Source organism: Anser anser (genome assembly GCF_964211835.1).
Source record: "Anser anser genome assembly, chromosome: 10".
NCBI classification, from domain to species: domain Eukaryota; kingdom Metazoa; phylum Chordata; class Aves; order Anseriformes; family Anatidae; genus Anser; species Anser anser.
Genome location: NC_139730.1, coordinates 11,799,326 through 11,820,200, shown reverse-complemented (window position 1 = coordinate 11,820,200; position 20,875 = coordinate 11,799,326). Strand labels below are relative to the sequence as shown.

Here is a 20,875-nt window from a genome sequence, read left to right as displayed (position 1 = left end):
ACTGCAGGGCCGGCACCAGGAGCCATTTCATCTCTAAACTGGAGAGAAAAAGAAGGAAAAACGTCTCTTTATCCAGCTCTCCCTCCCAGCAATTGGGTGAGATTCCAGAGAGCCCCAGTTTTGCCTTCAGCCCTTGACAAGCCCTGGGAGCCGGGCACGGGGGGGAGAGAACGAGCACAGGCTATGCCGGACCACAGAACCACAGGGTGGTTTGGGTTGGACGGGACCTCTGGGAGACGTGGTCCAACCCCTGCTCTAGCGGGGCCACTGGAGCCGGTTGCCCAGGACCGTGTCCAGGTGGGATGTGAATCTCCACGGAGACTCCACATCCCTGGGCAGCCTGCGCCAGTGCTCCACCACCGGCACAGCACAGCGTTTCCCGATGTTCAGACGGATCCTGCTGGGCTCCAGCTTGCGCCCAGCGCCTCTGGTCCTGGCACTGCTGACAAGAGCCTGGCTCCGTCCCCTCCGCACCCTCCCCTGGGTATTTACAGCCAGGGACGAGCCCCCACCCCCCCGATCCCCCTCTCCAGGCAGCGCAGCCCCAGCCCTCCCAGCCTCTCCTCACAGCAGGGCTGCTCAGCCCCTTGATCCGGACTCCCTCTCGTAGCGGGGCTCCCAGAGCTGCACCCCAGGCGCTGAGCGGAGCCGACGCAGCCCGCACCCAGCCCTCACCGCCGCCCCCCCCCACCCCCCCGTCAGGAGCCGCCCAACGGCCGCCGGCCGTCGTGAGGGGGCGCGAGGCGGCGGCGGCGTCGTGAGGGGGCGCGAGGCGGCCGCGCGGGACAGCGCCGCCACGCGCATGCGCCGCGGCCGCGTTAAAAACCCGGCGGGGGGCCGGAGCCCGGCGCTGCCGCCGGTCCCTCGAGACCCGCCCCCCCCCCCCCCGCCTTGTGCAGCGCCCATGGCGTTCCCGCCGGTGAGCGAGCGAGCGAGCGAGCGAGCGCCGTGCTGAGGCGGCGCGCGGCGGGCGGGAGGAGGAGGAGGAGGGGGGAGAAGGGGCGGGGCGGCGCGGCGCGCGGTCTCCTCCTCCTCTTCCCCCTCCTCGCCGCGCCCGCCGCCCCCTCACGTGGCTTCGCACGTTGGCGGCGCGCGGCGGGTGAGCGCTGGGCGGGAAGGGGCGCTGAGGAGATTGGGCGGGAAAAGGGGGCGCTGAGGAGATTTCAGGGGCGACCCCGCGGGCGGGGGGGGGTCGCCCCTGAAGATTGTTGGTGTATCACGGTCTCACTTAATGGCTTAAAACCCCTTTTTGTAGGCAGAGGGAGGTCTGAGTGATTTTTACTTAGTAGTAGTTTGCACCCTCTCTGTGCTCCCACACCTGTGCGGAGTGTTCTCCAGGCTTCACTTCTTCTTCTTTTTTTTTTATACCCAGCTAAACTCAGTGCTCGTTGAGGTGGGTTGGTTAATAGGCTAGCCGTGTGGCAACAGAAGGGGATGTAAGTGGTGGCAGCTGCAGCTGTGCGAAGGGTGGAGGTGATGTGGAGGTGATGCTTTGGTAATGTTTCATTCAGGTAATGTTCAGGGCTCTTAGGTTTTCCAGCTGGAGTGCTCTCCCTGGGCCTTATTCTATGTTGATGGTGTGCTGCAGCCTCTATTTGGGTTGCTACTTGTTTCTAAGGCAGCTTGGATAATAGTTTCGAAGTATTCAGTTCTGGGAAAAAAAAAAAACAAACTACCAAAAAGTAGGTGCTTAGCAGTGAAACTTCTTTCAAAACAGGAATTTTGGCAAAACTGCTGTAATTCTGAAGTCAGCGCTTCCACGTAAAAGTAAATCCAACAAAGTCTTTTCCAAACAGGGTTGCTTCCAGGCAGATGTGTTCGAGGCTCTCTCCATGCAAACCATGGAGCAGTTGCTGAAGTGTGGCCCCGCTGGTGGTGAGAGCGCTGGACAGGATGGGCTGGGCATGTTAAATTGTTGCTTCATTAAGCAGCGTTGATTTGTAGGAACAGTTGCATCAGAGTAGTGCTTTCTGTTGGTGTACCTGACTTTGGTTTGGGAAGCAAAACATGCCAGTAAGAGACTTCTGGAGCTGCTTTTGATTGAAGTGTAGAGCCATCTTGATTTAGTTATGTTGAAACTCATGCTATTTTAACAACGTCTTAAATTTTCAGGATTCAAGACCCTCTTGGCTGAGAACCCCTTCAGGCATCAGCATGATGCTGCCTCCGTGGGATTTCCATGGAAAGCATAATGAGTAAAGGCTGAATCGCAGCTGGGGTGGACGAGCCTTGCCTGTTCCTAAGGAGCTAATGCACATCTTGGTTATGCTGGCAGCTGAGCTGCGTTTAATAGCTTCCCTCAGGATTAGGATATCCTAATCCTGCACAGTGCTGGGGGTGCTGCCTGGCCATGGGATTTCATTATCTGCTGTTTAAATGCTAGGTTTCCTTCAGGTGTGTCTATGTCAGAGCTGTGGAGGTGCCTTTGTTTCCACTTAAATATCTTTAGTGGCTTTTGCTTATGTGAGCAGACATTGTTCCACGGACTGAGTTGCTGCAGGTCCGTGTCTTGTGGGTGTCCTGTGTGGGATCTCCTTTAAGTGCTGCTGCAGTCATGGTTTTGAGGGGTTGATAAGACATGAACCCCAGGGACCTGATGGCTGCAGGTACAATGATGTTTTGGGAGCCAGCTTCTGGATGCAGAGCAAGCAGGTGAGGTGGCACGCTAGTTGTCTTTCTGCTGCTCTCTGGGAGCAGAAACAACTTCTTGCCTTGTTTCACATCAAGCCAGGTGCTCCCCATCTTGCTCAGGTGGCTTTTGTTTGGAGTGTGGTGCTACAAGTGTCTGGCACCTGATGGTCCCTCCCTGGGGCTTCAGAGCCTTGTAGTGCACTGGGCACAGATCTTCGTGCCTTGGTGAAGGCGGGGGGGGCAGCTTCAAGTGTGGGCTGTGGCTGTAATTGCTGTGGTGTGGTCCAGAGGAGCAAGAGTGTAACTGTTGATGTATTGCTCTGGTCAGCAAAGTCCTTCAAGATAGTGTTGAAAGCTAATCCTCGCTGCATTCAAAAATGCTTCTTTGCTCAAAGTGAGAATGGAGCAGGTTCTGGAGCACGCAGCCTCAAACATTTCCCTGTGCTTTGGTGTTAACTCCTGGTGAGACTAAGGGATGTGGATGTTTTCTCCAGCTATGTATTGTGAATTCCTTCTGTTCAGCAGCCTGTGTAGTCTAGTCGTTTGGACCCTGCATGCTTCAGAGACCTGCAGAGCTCTTTTAAAGGAGTATTTTTGGCTTGGGGGGCCAGGGAGGTGGGTGAGCTTCACCAGGGAAGATGCAGAGACACGAGCCACTGCCTACACAAAGCGTTGGATGCCAGCTCTGAAGTCGGTGGTGCCTGCAGTATCTCTAGGATATCCTTCAGTCTTTAAAGTTAAAAGCTCTTTAAGTAAAAGGAAATTCTGTAAAAATGCTTGGCCATCCTCTTGCTGTTTTCTGTTCTTGTTTGTGGCAGGACTGGTGCTGCCAGCTGTGGGAAGCATCAAATGCTAAATGAGCAGGAACAGGTCAGGCATTTGGTTGGCCACTGGAGTTTATTTTTGTCCTGCTAGCACAAACTCCGAGGAAAAAGCTTTGCCTCCTGCTTTAAGAGGTTCTGTAGCAGTAACATGAAGAGAATATGGCATTTCACGCTTGTGCCAGAACAGCCTGATGCGGCACTCCTTTTTATTAAAGATGACTGGCAATACTCTCTTAAATTGAGCTTCTGTACTCCTCAGCTGCTTTTTATAAAGATGACCTAAAGCTTGCTCTGCCTGTTTACTCTTGCCTGAAGCTTGCTTTGAGCCCTACCTGTTTATTCTTGGCTTGTAAATGCTCCTGTGCTGTGCTGACAGAGTTCCAGGGCCTTATCTGAGGGTGGGCTGGGTCTTTTACCAGACAAATATCCCAGGCAGTGGTGCTGAATTAGATGCAATAGTCTTAAGCAGGCTGAAATCCTGAATCAATTGCTTGCCTCCTACCTGGAGGCATCACAGGAGTTGACAATTCCCTGGCTTATTGCTGCCTCCTCCTGGATGGGTTTGTTTGCTTGTAGTTGACCGGGATGTGGAAAACTGAGAGTGCTTTATGGCAGTAAAACTGCCCACAAGGTGGGGAATGGGGGAAATGTGAGTCCCGTGCTCAGGCTGGGCCAAGTTCCCATTTCCATGTGAAATTTGGTTTAGGCTTGCCTCTTGCATCCAGTTACAGGCCACACGCTGGAAAGATCAGTACAGGATCATTTGAAAAGGAAAACCAGCTCGGTGCTTCAGGCGTGCTGCTGGGCAGAGCAGAAGTGTGGGGAAGGCAGGCCCCAAACTTGCAGGATCACATCCAAATGGTGGATGGATTAAACGGCTCCTTGACAAATACAGATGGCCCAATTTAAAGCTATAGGCTCTTGTGTGTCTTGGAGTAGCAGAGGCCTTGTTTGCCAGCCTAGCTGTGATTCAGTTCTTTGAATTTGGCTCCAGCTAGATTTGCTTAATGGCAGGGATTCTGGTCCAGAGGCCAAAACCGGAGTGGCTGTGCCTTCCTGCGCTTCTCTTTAATGTGCGTCTTAATTGATGGCAATACTGCTTGCTCAGCGTGTTCAGGAGCAGGGTTCTGCTGCAGTAGCTTTTGGGTGGCAGGGAGACTTGCCTGTGGTCCAAAAATGCTGGATGGAGATTGTTTAGCAGCTTCTAGAGTGGCAAGGGCTTGAGTGCTGTGCAGCTGCACTGAAGCAAGCCTGGGTGTGGAAGTGGCTTGCAGGCAGAGCTGGGGGAAGCAGCTGCTGCTGCTGGGTCTCTGGACTGGCACCAAGAAGCAGGAGGGTTTTGCTCTTGGCATGCAGAAGAAGCTTTACTGGGAGCCCTGGCTTGTAGTAGGATGGTCAGACCCAAAAAACCTTGAAACTGGTAGGTCGGTGCTGGTGGAGGATTGTGATAAAGCAGAGCTGTTGTTGGGTAACCCCCTTCTGATAAGGAGCTGCTAACTAAAGAGAAGACTGGGATTCATTTCACCTTGCTGAGTGACACCTCAGGACTTTGGGGCTGTTCGATTAGCTGGGAAGTCTGGCTTTTTCCATAAGCCTGAAGCGTTTGCGTGGCTGCTGACTTGACTTTTCCAAGATGTTGTCCGGAGCTCCAAAATGAGAGCAGTGAAGTGAGCTGTACTGTGTGCGGGAGGAACCCCCGTGGTGTCAGGTGGTGGCTGCCTTGACCACGAGTGTCCCCCGGTGTCAGGAAGCTGATCCTGGGGAGGAGGAGTGTGGTCTGTGCCTCAGTGTGAAGTGCTGTGTGGAAGGAAGGCAGGGAGCTTGTGTTAGCAGTTGAATGGGTTTGGGTGCTGTGCCTCTTGGTCTAAAGTTCACCCAGTTTCAGTGAGCTGGTGCCTGCTTGTGACTGGGGCGGCCCTGGTCTGGCGTGCAGTGCTGGCAAATTGCTGACCCTTTTGCTTAACTGTTTCTTTAGTGCAAAGAATTGTGCCTGAACCTTGCGAAGACCTGGAGCTAAAGCTAATATGAGTATTGGAGGCAATCCAGGCTTTCCACAATGTGTTGAAAGTAGGGTGGTGAGTAGTAGCGTGCTTAACACTAATGCTTGTTCTTTCTTACCAGAAGGAAGATACTGGGAGGAGCATAAAAGACTGCTGGGATAGCCCGGATGCCCCTGCTCTTTCCACGTGCAGCAATGCAGATATATTTCGCCGAATAAACGCCATGCTGGACAACTCTTTGGATTTCAGTGGAGTCTGCACCACTCCTGTCACAAAAAGCAAACGTGACGTCTTGCCAGGTGATGTGTTTGGCTGGGTTAGAGGCGAGTTTGAGGGCCAGGGGTTGGTAGGATGGGGAAGTTGCTCAGTGGGACCTGGCAAACATCGTACGCTCCTTGGTGGTGTGGTGGTTGGCACCTGCTTGTGAACAAAGAGCTGCTTGAAGTTGGGGCTAATGCTTTTTTGGTGATGGGGGGCTTTGTGAGCCTGAGATGGGTAACCCTGTGTTCCCTGGCAGTGTGGAGGTGCCTGGGAAGGCTGGCTTCATGTTCCCCCAGGTCCTGTGTGGGCAGGATGTGAGCTCTCGCTGCCTGACCTGTGTGTAATGCATCATCTGCCAGCTGCTTTTGGCATAGGTGGTTCCAGCAGTAAAGCAGTCTGCCTTTCCTGGAGGCAGGATTATGTCTCTTGGTGGCTCCTATGGCTGATCTGCTGCATACATAAAATGTAAAAGGCTTTTGAATAACCGTGTTTGGTTTGCTACAGCTTAGTTAATCTCGTGTTGAAGAACACACAGAGCAGTGCATGTAGGAGAAGACTTTCTCTCAAAGAGGAGCTTGAGATTATGAAATCAGTTCCGCAAGTTCCTGCTTTGTGCGGGCTGAGGGCGGTGGGAATATTCTGCTGCCTTGCACTTGATTTGCCTCAAAACAGGAGGCTCTGTGCCAAAGCAAAGAGTACTGGGTCCAGACTTATTTTTATGTAACTGAAGGACGTGCTTTTGTCCCTTTACAGTGGACGAGATCTGCCAGTAAATGTACCTGCCCAGAGCCTGCTGTTCCTCTTGCCAGTGCACTTCTGTGCCAAGGATTTGGGTGCTTGAAAGAGATTGCTGTTGCTCCTCCAGCCTCTGAATTATAGGGTCAATAAACACTTTTGCCATTATTGGAAGCAAACTGACCCTCTGGACTTGTCCCAAAACAAAGTGGGAAGTAAAGGAAAAACCTCACCAGCTGGTGACCTTGCAGGCCGCTGCAAGCTCTCTTTGTAGCCGCTTGTGCCGGTGGATAGCCTCAACCAAACGGGCAGAGAAAGCTCCAGACTGGTTTCTGGACACCTTGTGGTCAGGTTGGGCACTTGTGCAGCGCGATGTTGTGCTGGCCTAGTGAAATGACTGCTACCAGATGACTTCCAGTGCAGCTTAATCTCCTGCGTATTGAAGGGTTTAGCGCTGTGGACCAGGGGCTGATCTGGCCATGTGATCCTGTGCTGGCGCTGCAGAAATGCTGGAGGAAGTGAATTGTTCGCTTCTGGGTACGAATCTATACCCAGCATTGCTTGAAGCATGGCAAGCAAAACGGTTCTGGAGGATATGCTGTTTACTTTTGAGCAGTTGCATAGAGAATATTAACTCATTCAGGTTAGTGGTGTGTATAAGTGGTGCTTTTTTTGAGATTGCTGTTGTACTGAGCTGGTTAGAAATTTTTGTCCCTTAAAACAGTGGTTGTCAGTGTTGCATCTGACCTTGATGTGCTGGAATAATAAGGGAGGATTAAACCTAAAACAAAGGAAAATACCCTCATTGGGTTCATGAGGGCTCCTTCTGGCTGCTTCATTGAAGTCTTAGCTATAGCCCTTCATATTCTGTTTTTAATTGTGAATGGAGCACTTCCTAATTAATGCTGGCAAGTAAGCTGAAACTTAACTTAGTTGGATGTACTTCATCCCACCAGAGCAGATTCACCTGGTGAAGATGTGGGTTAGTTCTGGCTTTAGGTCTGGGCTTAGAGCTGGTGTAACAACGCTGATTTACAGTGCTGTCTTCCAAAGCTCTTGTCTGAAGGACTGGCATGAAATGAACCTGCTTATGACCCTCTGCATGTAAATCTCTCTTGGTCTGTCAGTTGCTGTGGTATTTCTTAGATGAAGTGGGGTCTTTCCTGTCACAGGGCTGCTGAGGTGGAGTCTTAATTGGGAAGTGGGTAAATTTCCCTTCTGTGGTGCTCAGCTGCGTGCTTCAGGCTGTCAGCAAGTTACTTCTGTGGAAGACCATCCTGTAGGACAGGTATGATGGTACTTCTCCATGAAAAAGGAGGCTTCCAGTAGCGTGTTATTTCTGCTGTGGTGCAAGCAAAGTTGTGCTTTCTGGGACATCCTAACGTTTCTTGTTCCTGCTTGGCGGGTGAGGCTGGTCTCACAGGTAGGTGCTGACAGCTGGCACAGTGCAGTTTGGGGACCAGTGTGGGGGCCCATCTCAGCACCCTGATGGAGGTTTTGGGCTCGCATTGAGTTTCTTGTGCAGCTGCATGGATGTGTGATGGCACAAGGAGAGGTGGGACTTGCTTCCTGGTGATGCTGGGTGCTGCTGAGCCAGGGCTACGAAGTGGCTGCTTTTGGTGCCTTCACCATTTAATGGGAACGTGACTTTTCCAGAAGCTGCCTCTGGGCTGCACAAGAGACTGAAAATAAGTAACCTGAGCTGTCCTGACTGGTCCAGCAACTGCCAACTGCAAATATTTGGAGTGGGTCAGCGTCTGTCTGGTGCATGTTGTTAGCCCACCAGCAGTCCTGGCCTTGCCTCGTTAGTCTGCACTGGGACCTCTCAGGAGGTAGCGAGGGCCTGAGTGCTGCAGTTCTACAGGTCAGTTCTCCATGTTCCTGAGTGAACAGGACAAGGCTCTGCTGGATCAGGGTCTTTTAGTGAGCCTCGCTTTTGGGTAGGTGGCCTTGCAGAGCTGTCCCTTGGTCAGAGCTGGGGACTTCCCACGTGGTGACTTGGCTCTGGGTTAAATCACTCCTGACGAATTCGTTGAGTCTGGTGCTTTTACTCAGTGCAAGAACAGCTTGTGCATTGTGCATAGTAGTTAGGCTACATTAACATAAAGCTCATAGCTCCTGCAGTCCTCACTACTGCCTCTTAACTTAACAAGCCTGGAGATCCACCCTTAACGTAGTAGCTGTAGCAGTTAAAAGTACTGCCTTTGTTCAACTTCCCCTCTTTCAGTGGGAGGGCTTGGGGAAGAGATGTATTCCAGTGGGGGAAACTTGTACTTCTAATCTGTTCGTGGTCCCTCCAGCTTTTCAGTTGTCTTCCTCAGGTCAAACTAAATTTATCCTGGATTGGATGTGTGTGTTTAAGAAGCCCCATTCAACCTTAAGAGGATTACGCGTGGTGGAGGAGGGACTGCAGAAGTTCATGACCTTTCACTAATGCTATTGGGGAGGCACGTGTGGAGATGCCCTGCTTGGTGTGGTGAAGTGCGCAGCAAGGCAGCACGGAGATGGACGCAGCATCGGTCTGAGCAATGTGAGACAACGAGCTTATTCAGGGCCCTGTTCCTGACACAGGTGGAGAGTTATCCAGATGGCGGAAGGGACTGCCACTGGAGACTTAAGTGGGCATACCTAATGTTAAATCTCTATAAAGATCAGTTTGCAGTTAATGATAATCCTTGGTGAACTTAATTGCCTCGTCAAAATGATCTGAGCTGTCAGGCCCAGCCTGACACCACAGTCGTTTATGGGTGCTTGCTCCAGGAGTTTCCGAAACACAAGGCTTAGGTCAGGCCCAAACTGAAGGGTACAGCGCAGCAGCACAGTGGCTGCTGGCCATGAAGGCTGTAATTGTGGAACCTGTCTGGTTGCTTCCGAGACAGGATCGTGCGGTGCTTCAAAACACCTGCCTCTCTTCAGAGAGCACTGAATCAGCCTGAAAGGCAAAACTTCTTCAGCATGGCTGCATGTCACGCAGACATCAGCTTGTTGTGGCCCTGCGTGCCACAGCTTCTGGTATTGGTTCTACTCCCTGAAATGTAAAGCTAATGTGTGCTCGCTGCCAGTCCGGGTAAGAACATGAGCGAAGCCGTTCTCTTTGGGTAGCTTTTGTTGCACAGATGTTCAGGTGGCTTTCTTTGCCAGGCTTCAAAGCCTGGCCTTGCTGGGTGGAAGGTGCAGCTACCAGATCTGGGTAGGAAAGCCCAACCAGCTTTTGAAATCCACAGGGTGTTCTGTAGGGACAACTTCCAGCTTAAGTGGAACAGCAAGTAAAGCTCCTTCTCTTTAGCCTTCGTATGCCCATTTATTCACCTGGTTAAACGGACTTGTTTCAACTAAAGGCAATGTGGACTGAAAACAAGGGCTTGAAATGGCTGTAGGTACCCCAAATGTAGCCGTATGTTGTCTGTAAACTGACAGTCCATTGTTCAGAGGATTGGGGGATGCTTAAACCACTTCCTGTGGCTTGAGGTGCCCAGATGAGTGTAAAGGCTGCTAGCTGAGACCCATCAGCCCTTAATGATTCTGGGGAGTTCCTTTATTTAAGGAAAGCTAAAGGACAAATGCTGACCAAGACTAAATCAGCTTGTTGCCTGCCATCAGTTGCTGTTAATGGCATCCCTTGTTTAGCCACCCAAAAAGTCCTCCCTGGTACTGTAATGTAAATGCCTCTGTCCTTCACTGCCCTGCAGCCACCAGGACTGAAGCACTGGATAGATGGCATCTGGGATGAGGAAACAAAATATTTTGGACGGTGACCCAAAGCATAGCACCATTTGCCTCGAGTTTGTGGGGTTAGCAGGGTGCCTGAACCAGGGCAAGGCTGTGGCTTGCCCCAGACAAGTGCCATATGCCCAGGACACAAACCCAGGAGAGCTGAATGGGATGTCGCTGCAGATCCAGCAGGTTTCCTGAGGGTTTCCTGACATGCTATGCTGAGATGGTGTTTGGTTGTTCAGGTTTTTGGGCACTAATCCTGTGGCAGTCTCTCAGAAGTAGGTAGAGCAGCGAGCCTAAGTTGCAGCTGCTCTTAGTTTCTTAAATAGTTGGTTGCTAGCTCTTGAAGTGCTTGTGGTTACCAAAAGAAGTCAAACTCCTTCAGCTGGCTGTGAAATGGTTCATGCAGCAACAAATTTCTCCACTTGAGGAGTTTTTCAGATTACAGGGAAGATGCTTAGTTGTGTATTAGAAAAACCTCTTGTAACTAGTAGGTTTATGCCTAACAAGAGCTTTCCTAAGCCCCTGATGATCCCCGGTGTACCTGAGGAATACAATTGGCTCATCCTCTACAGGATTTCGCTCAAGATTTGTTGTAGTCTGCCTTGTACGCAAAATGTATTTGAGAAGCTTAATTTTCATGGATGCAATTCCTAGCCTTTGAAACCGGAGGGATAAAAAGGTGTGAAAGGCAAAAGGGCACTCCTGCTGTGAGCTGCCTTTCCGCTTGTGACCCGAAGGGCTTAGCAGGGTTTGCCTGGCCTCCTGCTTCTCTAGATTTGATCTGAAAGTTCAGAGCTATAGCTTGCGATGCTGCTGCACGCAAAGATGCCTTGGAGCTGCATCTCTTGGTGAACAGAGCTCCTTCCGCTCTGTTTTACAGCAGAGCTCTTATCCCTCCCCTGTGCCCACGCTTGTTTGTGGAGGGGCTTCCTCTGCATTCAGGCTCCGCTAGAAATTAGTGTGTGGGAGGGAAGGGGGACCTTGCATGGCCACAGCAGCAGGAGGAGCGTTTGGTTTGTGTGTGCTTAACCATTCTGCTTCCTTTTTTTCCCCTCTGAATTTTCCCAGTTTTCAAGACAAAGCGTGCTTGCTGGATTTTAGCTGGCTTTGCAGGTGGCCTGCGTCTGGAGGGCTTGGATGTCTGAATGCCTTGGTGCTTGCATGTATCAGTTTGCAGAACAAGTCTGGCACTGAGGGATGCTGCTGCTATGGGGCAGGGCCTGGCTTGTGCTCAGCTCCCCGTGCTGCCTTAACCCCTCTGCTGCAAGCTGCCTGTGGGCCGTGGTGCTTGGTGCCAGTCCTCCCTTGTCTTCTCCACTCAGGCTTAAGCTGTAATTTTCTAAATATTTTCCTGTTTGAAATGCCTGGCTGGTGCAGCCACACTGCATACCAGATGGAGGAAACGAGCCAGGCTAAAACTAACTCCTGGTGGCGCGGCTTTAACCAGATCGGTGCCCCAGCCCAGCTTCCAGGGTGGAAGCTCATCTGCCTAAACTGGTGTGAGTGGAGAGGGAGTGCTGGGGTGGGGACAAGTGGCTGGGGCTTGCGTAAGCCTGCTGGTAGGGTTGAGCTGCAAGTTAAGGGCTGAGCCGCGTGGAGATGCTCCTTGTTAAGAAGCCTTTGAAATGCCTTAAATGCGGGGCTAACATTTGAAGTCTGAAAAATGCAGCTTTCTGTCGGGGCGACAGTGTGGAAAGCTGCCCAGCCTGTGCTGCCGTGTGCCCTGGCTCTGGGGACGTCCTGGACCGGTGGGAGGACGTTGCCTGGGAGAGCTGCTGAGACTCGCACAGGAGCGCTTTGCTAAGGACCTGCTTCTCAGGATGCTGCTGAAACAAAACCCGACCGGCTCGGGCACGAGCCCAGCGCAGCAGCACGGCTCCCTCTGCCACGATGGTTGGGTTCCAGGGGCAACTCCAGGGAAAAACCCAGGTTGGAAAGATTTGGGCTGGTTCTCGGGGCTTGGAAAAGTCTGCGGCAAAGCATTTGGGCTGGGCCGGGCTGGGTCAGATTGCAAAGTGAAACTAATATTTGGTAGGCATGTACTTGCAACTAACTTGAGGTTGTGACTCTTCAGACTGGATTTCTGTAGGAAATTAATTCCTCCTGCCCTACATCCTATTAGTTTTACATGTGTGCCATTAACAATCGTCTGCTTTGTAACAAATTTCCATTCTGAGTTTGAAAATAAGCATTCCAGAAATCCATTTTAAATTCCCTTTTTAAGTTTTTTCCTTGATGACCCATATCCATCTTTCAGCGTGGCTGTTTGCTGTTAAAGGGGAAGCAGGCTTGTGCTGGCTGTTTGCTTCGGTTGGGAGAAGGTCTAATTAAGAAATGCTGGTTATCTAAGTAAATCCTGCTTTGTGTTTCAGCAGCTATGCACGTAAACTGAATTGCAGAGAGCTCATCTTCAGTGTAGGTTGAAGTTGTCAGAAGGAAACATGGCTCTGAACCCAAATCTGACTGGGTTCAATTAAACAAAATAGCTTATTTCCTGAGAAATAGGGATAGCGAGGGAAAGCTGGCATGTCTGGCTTAGGATGCTGTGGCATGAGCGCTTTGAGTTTGTTCCCTCTTTTCCTGATTTGTTCAGTGGTGGGTTTTTCCAGAGGGGCTCTGGATGGGATTTGAGTTCTGCTGTCTGTCAGTACTTTCCGCTTGTGTCCATGCTTGTCCGAGCATCAGGTGTGGTGGGAGTTGATGGTGAAGACAGTACAAAACCTGTGAGATCCTGCTCCCCAGGCGCATGGTAGCCTCTTCCAGCCAGGGATGGGGACTCAGGCAGAGCACTTGTGCATTTCCATAAACACAGAAATGTTGCATATTCATATGGGCAAGTTATGGTTGCTGTGGGAACTGAGTTGTCTGAGCAATGTGCCTTTATCCTCTCCTCCCTACAGCTGCATTATAAATGTTTTTAGGGCCTGTCCAAAACGAGCAATCTGAAAACTGTACAGGAGGAATTAATGCAGTAAAATACCCAGCCGAAGATGCGGCACGATGCTTTCAGAGAAATGCTCGATGCTGTTACAGGCGCCTGGTAGCGATGCGACTGAATTGGCGTGCTACAGCTCGTACTAGCACTACTAGGGGAGTAGGAAAAGCCGTGTGGATGCTATGCCAGCGAAGTACCATGGAGGAGGCTGTGGCCAGGGAGGCAGCTGGTTGTCAGCAGGTACAGTTTCAGCTGGTTGCATCCTGACTGTGGTGTTTTAGCTGCTGAAACCACTGCGGGGCAAAGGCAAGGGCCCCACCTCGGTGCCTGGCTGTGCTGGGTGGTGAGTGAGGAGGGATCCGGCCATGGGTGCAGAAAAGGAGGCCTGTGGAGGCCGGCAGGCTGCCTGGGATGGCCGGGGCCGCACGTGAGGGATAACGTGACAGGCTGGAGTCGCTGAAGAGCCGCGAGCAGCGTGTGCGCGAGGTGCACATCTGATGGCACAGTGGGAGGGAAGGGGGCAGGGGGAGGAGGAGGAGACAGCTGCCACTGCCTGGAGCTGGCTTATAAATGCCCTCTGACTCAGATTTCGGGTAGCACGGCTGAGCATCTTGTGGTTTCATCAGCCCCCAGATCCCGCATTAAGCTGGAATTCGTAGACTATGAACCTGCTGCATTTCCTTAGGCTGTTGGCACGGGCTTAAACCGAGGCAGGAATCCGGCGTCTCCAGTACCGTAGGCTTGCGCACCTCCCGCAGGGGAAGGGAGGGCTCAGGGCAGGGGGGGGGACCGGGCAGGCGGAAGGGAAATAAATAGGCCACGGAAATTCCCAATGAGAAACGGGTCCTGCGCTCCCTATGCTGGTGTGATGTGCCCACGCGGACCGGACAGGGATAACGCGCTTCCCTCTGGGTAGCGGGGAGGGGGTGAAGGTTATCCTTGTTACTCAGTGGTAAACAATGCAGAGTCAGGGAGGCAGAGTGGCCGAGCTGAACCGAATAGATTATGCTAGCAGAATTGTGAAGCTTTGCATCGGGCTCTGAACTGGAGCCAGCAGCTGGAGGCTGTCCAGGACTAAAGTGTTTTTGGGTTTTGTGGGTGGAGGGAGGCGGGGACAGGAGAGCTGGGTAGCACTAAAACTAACTGTCTGCTCTGTCGCTGCTGCGATCGTCGTCGCTGGGGGGATCGCTGTCTGCTGTGCTGTGGAGCTCTGCTTTTGTGCTGCCTGGCTTACCGGAGCTGCACCCCTTTCCTCCTGCCTGCTGCCTTGTCTTTCGGGGGAATCCATCCTTTCTTCTTACCCCTATTTTGTAAGAGCTGATGCGGTTCTGTTGCATGGCTGAGTGACGTCACTGTCAGCACAGTAAGCATCAGCAGCCTGGTCACATGCTGACCCAGTCAGTAATGCAGGCGGGATAGGAAGGTGGAGGGGCTGAGGGGGGTGGGGGGCTGGTTTCTGGACATATGGTAGCCCTCCCTTTTGGGGTGCAACCGCTGGCTGCAGCGGCAGTGGCTTCAGAGCAGCGCCAGACCTGCCTTGGGGTTTAACGCTTCGGAAAACTCCTTCTTTCGAAAGAAAAGCAGCCCTGAACTCTCAAGCTTCTGTTTGTTCTCAATCTGAGCAGACTTCCAGGACTCTGAAGAAGCAGTGGCAAGCAGGATGCTTTTCCCCACATCCACGCAAGAGTCTTCCCGTGGCCTCCCCGACACCAATGACCTGTGCCTTGGCCTGCAGTCCCTCAACCTGACGGGGTGGGACAGACCCTGGAGCACCCAGGACTCTGATGCTGCAGCACAAACCAGCACACAGTCCGGTGAGTCTGACACACGCAGCAACAGTTGCTGGATTCCTTTTTTATTTTTTTGCCCTTTTAAAGCTAATGCAGTGATAGCTTGTGTAACGGGGTGCTGGCAGTTTCCGAGGGGGGCTCGTTGCCCTGTAGTGCTTGTGTAACGTGGTGGCGAGGGTAGGGTTGAGTTGGGGAGGCTGTGGCTGGCTGTGCCACAGCCCCCTCTGCTCTGCTGTCAGTTCACTGCAGGCAGAAGTGCCCGGGCTTATCTTTCGCTGTCGCTGTGAGGCCGCTGGAGGAATAACGCAGCCGAGAGGAGAAGAGAAATCCTCTCCCTGAGCCTGCATGGAGTGGGTGGGGGGTGTGGTGCTAGGGCGCTGAGCATGCCGCCTGCGAGCACGGCCCAACTTCGCTCCGGTGGCCAGAGAAAATCCCCAGCGGCAGGCGGGGCGTGTTGCAGCCGTGTGTTTGCGGAGAGACCCCCTGCCTGGCCATGAGAGTCCCGGCGGCAGTGCTCGCCCCTGCGCCACAGCAGTGCTTGGCCGCACGACTGCCTCTGGGGTGTGGTAGGTGCAGCCAGCACCTGGCAAACAACTTCAGCCTGGAGGATTCGGAGGGAGCCTTCCCCGGCTGGAAGCATCGGTCCGCTCCGAGCAGCGGGCTGGAGGAGGTGCAGCGGAATGGCTTCTCGCTTGAACCCCTGTGGTCCGGCGCAAACCTACATGATCGGCAGGGTGTGGGCTTACAGCCGTGCTGCTGGCTTCCCTTCCCCTAGTGCTGCATTCCCAGCTGGGATGGGAGGGGAGTCCTGGGGGTGCTGGGCGCTCCCCAGCACCACACAAGGCTCGGTTAACTCCTGCAGAGGTACCGGCCTTCTCTGTCAAACCGTGTGCGCGCAGGATGAGGAAGGGGCGCCTCGTGCACAAACTCGATGCAGCTCCCTGTCGCGGGGCAGGGGGTGTGGTAGAGAGGGACGTGTTCATTTCCCAGCCTTGTGGGGCTGTAAGGACCGGCTTCTCCAGCGCTGGCGTGCTCATTCAAGTAGCAGTCCATGGAAAGATCTAGTGCTTTGGCAGAGTTTGTACAAGTTCAGCCTGGTTGCTACAGAAACTCATCCCTTTATAGCAGCACGCTGCTGCTTTGTTAAAAGGGTAGTGCATCTCTGCGCAGACTTGGGTGACACGAGAGGCCCCAGGCATGAAGTTGCTGCTGACAGGAATGTAGATAGCCCCTGGGCAGTGCCGTGCGGGTGTTTGGGGGGGCCAGGGGGTGCTGCAGACCACCTCCAATGCCCAGCTGCTTACACTGTGTGTGCTCTGACGGGGTGCTGTCCCTGGACAGGCAGAGCTGAGCTTTTGGGACACAGCACAGCATGTCACTGCATCGGTCGTAAAAATCGCTCGTGGGGTGGCGGAGTTTGAAATGACAGCTTTGTCAGCGCAGCTCGCTCGAGTTCCCACATCCAGTTTCCGCAAGACAGAGCTCACGGGCCCTAGCGCAGGGAACCAGGGTCTGCTACGGTCGGGCTGCGGTTGCTGTATGAAGTCTCCAGCACATGGCTCTCTGGGTTTCCCCGAACGAGCCAGGGAACACCACGCTCACTGCGTGTCCTGTACCTGATTCACTGCCAGCTCAACCCCCGCTGAAGCATCGCGGGGGGATGGAGGAATGGGAGTTATCGGTGCTGCAGGCTGGACAGATGCCTTAGAACAGGCTGTGCACAGAGCCCCGTATGGCAGCCAGCAGACTATAGGGCCCTGAGCTGTGTTATAGGACCATAATGTAAAGGATCACTTAAAGGAGGCCGTGTCGGTGCTGAACCGTCCCTCCAGCACTAACCATGGCATGTGGGGCTGGGGCGTAGCGCTGCAGAGCTGGGGCTGTCACACACTGGGGTGGCTGCTCTGTGCTGGTGTCCCAGCCCCACCTGATGTGGTGCGGCCGTCCCCAGCCCTCTCTTGGCCAGCTTCCTGCCAGGCTGCGTTGGCAGAGGTGCGGACGTCTCTGCAGCGCTCTGCCAGGCAGGCAGCAGCACTTGCACGAGCCTGTGGCAGGCTTCTGTGTGCCGCAGGCTGAGCTGCGTAGACTGTGGTGCTGGGGGATGTGTGCGCTTCCAAGGGTGGGGGGCTTCTGGTTTTGTAAGGGAGGTGAATTTTGGGGGTGATTTGGAGGTGCTGTGGTGACCTCCCTGCGAGCAGAGGCTGTGCCTAGTGCCCCTGCGGACTGCAGTGTGTTGTGCTGAAGCTCCTGCCACAGAGGCTTGGGAGGAGCGGTGGAAAGGGGCTGTGCCTGGGTGGCCTGCAGCCTCTGGGTGCTTGTGGTAGCAGCAGCTGTTAGGAGGTGGCACCCGGCATTGTCTGGAGAAGACTTCCTCACTTTCACTCCCGGTATTCCCTCGGTATAGGAGGTGGGGATGACTGGGGCATAAACCAGCCCAAATGCAGCTGAGGCTCCTCCAGGGAAGCAACACAGGCCTTCGGAGCGCCCCTGCTGTATGGTTGGGGTGTCCTGAGACCGCATTCCCCCTGTCCATCCCACCCTCCCTTCCAGGACATGCAGCAGCTAGGCCAGGCGCGCTCCTTGGCCTGCCCAGTTGTTCCAGTCCCTTTCCAAGCGCTGTGGGGATGGCATCTGCTCACTGGGGAAGTGAAATGTTGGGGGTCTGTGTGCGACTGTGGTATGGCTTCAGCCTGCCTATGCTCCCTGCAGCTGCAGAGCCATGGCTGCCTGCTCTGCCAGGGCCCTGGAGCAGCAGTGTGAAGCTCCGTGGGAGGGGAGGCCGTGTAGCTCAGGAGCACCTCCTGAAAACTGGGGAGCTCCTCTCCGGGTGGCAGAGGAGCGCTCCTGGGGCTGTGAGCTGTGTAGATCTGAGGAGCTGGCGGACGTTCACGGGTGGCCTCGCCATGCTGTAGCTGAAAGGAGGACATGGGCCGGGTGCTTTCATGTCCAGGCACTCCTAGCGCCCAGCGTTGCAGCCTAGGAGGCTGCATGAGCCTGCTCCCCAGGGCTGGGATCTCTTTTGGGGGTGTTCTGCGGGCAGGTGAGGCTGTGTCAGTGCTGGGCAGTCTCTAGGGGCTGGGGAGGGAAGGTGCTGCTGGCACCCAATGCCTTTGGAAGGTTCCAGCAGTGACTCAGCTGCGCAGACCCATGGGGAGGTGGCTGGGAGGGTGGAAGTGCAAAAAGGAAAAAAAAAAAACAGTAACAATCAGGCTAAAAATACTGCTGATGTGGTCCCCTGCAGTGCCTGTGCTTGAGCACTGACAAGCTGGGACCTCCTCTGCTGCCTGTTGTCCCTGCCAGTGCGGAGCTCTGAGCCAAAGGGAAGGACCTGCTGGCTGCACACCCTCCTGGTGTCACCTTGTGCACCCGGGGTGGTGGCATGGCACGGCTTGGCGCAGCGGGACCTGATGCAACACCAGAGGAGGCCAGGGTGCAGTGAGGCCGGTTTGTACGCTCTGCTCCTGCCTCTGTCCCCCTTCCCAAAGGGATGCTGGAACTGCCGTGCTGGACCAGGCTGTTTGTAACGTGCCTTCCTTCTGGGTGCAGCACCGTAACGCACCGAGGACGGGTACTTAGCCCTTGAGAGCGTGCCAGACGCGCTGCCAGCCCCTGAAGCTGGTGTCTGGAGAGAGCCTCCCCGGGAGGCAGCAGCTGCTGCAGGCTGGAGCCGCCTGCATTTATTGGCTGTAGGAGTGAACTGCTGTCTCATAGCTGGGAAGGCACATCAAACCCGCTGCTGCCACTAGATCTGTCAGGCTGGAAGTACTTCATCGAGCCCCAGAAAGCTGCTCGGTGGCCTGGGGAGGGGCTTTTGCAGGAAACTGGCCTTAAGCACTTCCAGTGCTGGCATCCCAGCTGTCTTTCTGGAGGCAGCGTTTCCCCTTTACAGCATCCCAGCAGCAGGCAGCCGCTTGCCTCAAGACCTCTGTGTTCCTCCCTCTGCAGAGGCAAGGAAGGGGTAAGAGGCAGCAAGGCAGGACTGTCCTTGGTGGCATCCTTTATCCTTCCTGTTCCTAAAGGAGCATGAGCAAATGGGGTCCTGTTCCAGTTCTTGCCCAGAGAACCGGTGACAGCAGCACCCAGGCAGTGTGGATTTCACGGCTCCCTCACCGGTGTTCTGCCTGCGTGCCAGCTGCTTGGTCTGGCTGGCCTGGTCTGCCCTATATTGGGTTAGTCTCAGCCTCCCTATGTGGGACAGGCAGACTCGCCCACTGGGAAATCATCCTAAAACCAGTCTGTTAATGTGAAGCTTGCCATGGTACCAGTGCACTGGAGGAGCTTTCTGTCATGTTCCCTGAGCTGAGTGTGGCCTCTATAGGCTCTAGCACAGGTGTGAGCAGTGCTTGGTGTCAGTTTCAGACTTCTTTGCTCTTCTCATGTCTCTGTAAAGAGAGGGCTTAATCCTTCAGCCCCTCTTCAGAGATCTGCAGTCTCTGAGGCTTTTTGCTGAGCACAGGCTCTTGGGGGGGTGGGACGACACTGCCAGGGTGTTTTCAGGAGGGTCAGCTCTGCTCTGCGATGTCACCCTTGTTGTTCCCTTGCCCCTAAATAAGTTCTGAATGCTGCTATCAGTGTCTTGGGAAATTGCTGATGGTGGCTTTGCCTCCATCCTGGAGGATGGGATGCTGTCTTTGGGTGAGTACAGCCTGAGCAGATGTGCAGTTCCTAAATGTCACCGAATTCTTAAGCATCGCCCTGAAGCTGCTGGTGCGGCAACAGATTCGGATTTGGTCTTGGATCCCCTCTTGAGGCTGCAGCTCCAGCCATGTCCGTCTCAGAATGAGGCCAGCTCATTCTTGAGCCTGAAAGTTACGGCTCTGGAGCTGGGGCAGTGGGCTGTGGTGGGACAGCGCTGCTGGATGTCCCCAGCCTCGGTTCCGCTGCTTCCCAGAGCACAGCGACTTCTTTCTGTAGTAAGTGTGAATGTGCTGGTCATCTGCGGCTGCTTAAAGTCTGCTGGGCTAGGGCTGCAGGCGGTCTGTGCGCTGCCTGGCAGGGAGCCGGGGCCTTTGTTAGGAGGCTCTAAAGCCTGCAAGGCAAAAGCCCATCATCTCCTGAAGGGGGATGTCTTTCAAGACACAAGACCTGTTGCACAGGAAGAAGCACGTCTGTTTCCATGGACTCCTAGCCTTTCTTCCCAATAACAGCCAGAGGGACCTGCACATTGCTCCCCCAGGACCAGCTGTTCGCAGACTGTCTTCAACATGCTGTATCTGTGGTGGCAGGCACCTGAGAAAACGCCTTCTCCGGAGCTGGTTAGCTTTGGCAGAAGGAAGCAAGAAGCACCCCTCTTTCTGCAGGGTGATCCAGACTCTGTCCTGGTGTGTGCCATGGCCACAGAGGAGGTTGGTGAGTGCTGCTGATCAGTCTGGGGTGGTTGTTGCTAATGAGCACGACACAGCTGGTGCTGCCCTTCCTGCAGGGCTGGAGCTGCTTGCTTGGAGTGCTCAGCTGCAGAGCTCGAGGAAGACCCTGGAGGGACAGGATCTGGGTGAGGAAGTCCCCAGGGCATCCATTCTGTTTAATTTGCTGCTGGGCTAACCTGTGCTGCAGCATGGTGCGAAGTGCCTGCTCCCAAGCAGGGCAGCAGCTTGGTGCTTTCTCCAGTGCCCCTCTGCTTGTCCAGGTGTCCACCTGCTGCGTTGTGGACAAGTGGCTTCAGCAGCCAGTCTGTAGCAAAGGTCTTGTTTTGTGCTAGAGGAGGCTTTCTGGGTGACAAGAGCTCAGCATCAGATAACTCCAGGTTATTGTGTGCCACCAGAGCACCTGGGAAGGACTTTTCTAACTCCCTAGTGATGGGGGAGCCTGTCTGGAAAGACTCAAAATATCTGTTGTGCTGGCCCAAGGTGGTGATCACCTCCTGCTGGCCTCAGACCTGTGTGTGACTCGGGCAATGCAATAACCAGAGGCTTGCTGGTGCTGGGGATCCTGGATCTCGTGTGATCCTGGGTCTCGTGTGCTCATCACCTTTCCTCTTCAGAA

At 54.1% G+C, this 20,875-nt stretch overlaps 1 protein-coding gene across 10 annotated transcripts in view; it reads left to right on the top strand.

Annotated features, from left to right (window-relative positions):
- Positions 1-827: 827 nt before the first annotated feature.
- CPEB1 (cytoplasmic polyadenylation element binding protein 1) overlaps positions 828-20,875 on the top strand; it is a 36,350-nt gene continuing 16,302 nt past the window's right edge. For 2 of the 10 annotated variants that reach the window (XM_083849594.1, XM_083849593.1), the window contains exons 1-3: positions 828-919; positions 5,577-5,754; positions 14,729-14,917. In XM_083849594.1, coding sequence (XP_083705720.1) covers positions 905-919; positions 5,577-5,754; positions 14,729-14,917 — 382 coding nt within the window. In that variant the 5' untranslated portion in view covers positions 828-904. Of the gene's footprint in view, positions 920-1,023; positions 1,100-5,576; positions 5,755-11,707; positions 12,098-13,650; positions 13,839-13,907; positions 14,467-14,728; positions 14,918-20,875 lie in introns of those variants that run through there. The other 8 variants (XM_083849596.1, XM_083849591.1, XM_083849595.1 and 5 more) reach the window with 8 other exon arrangements.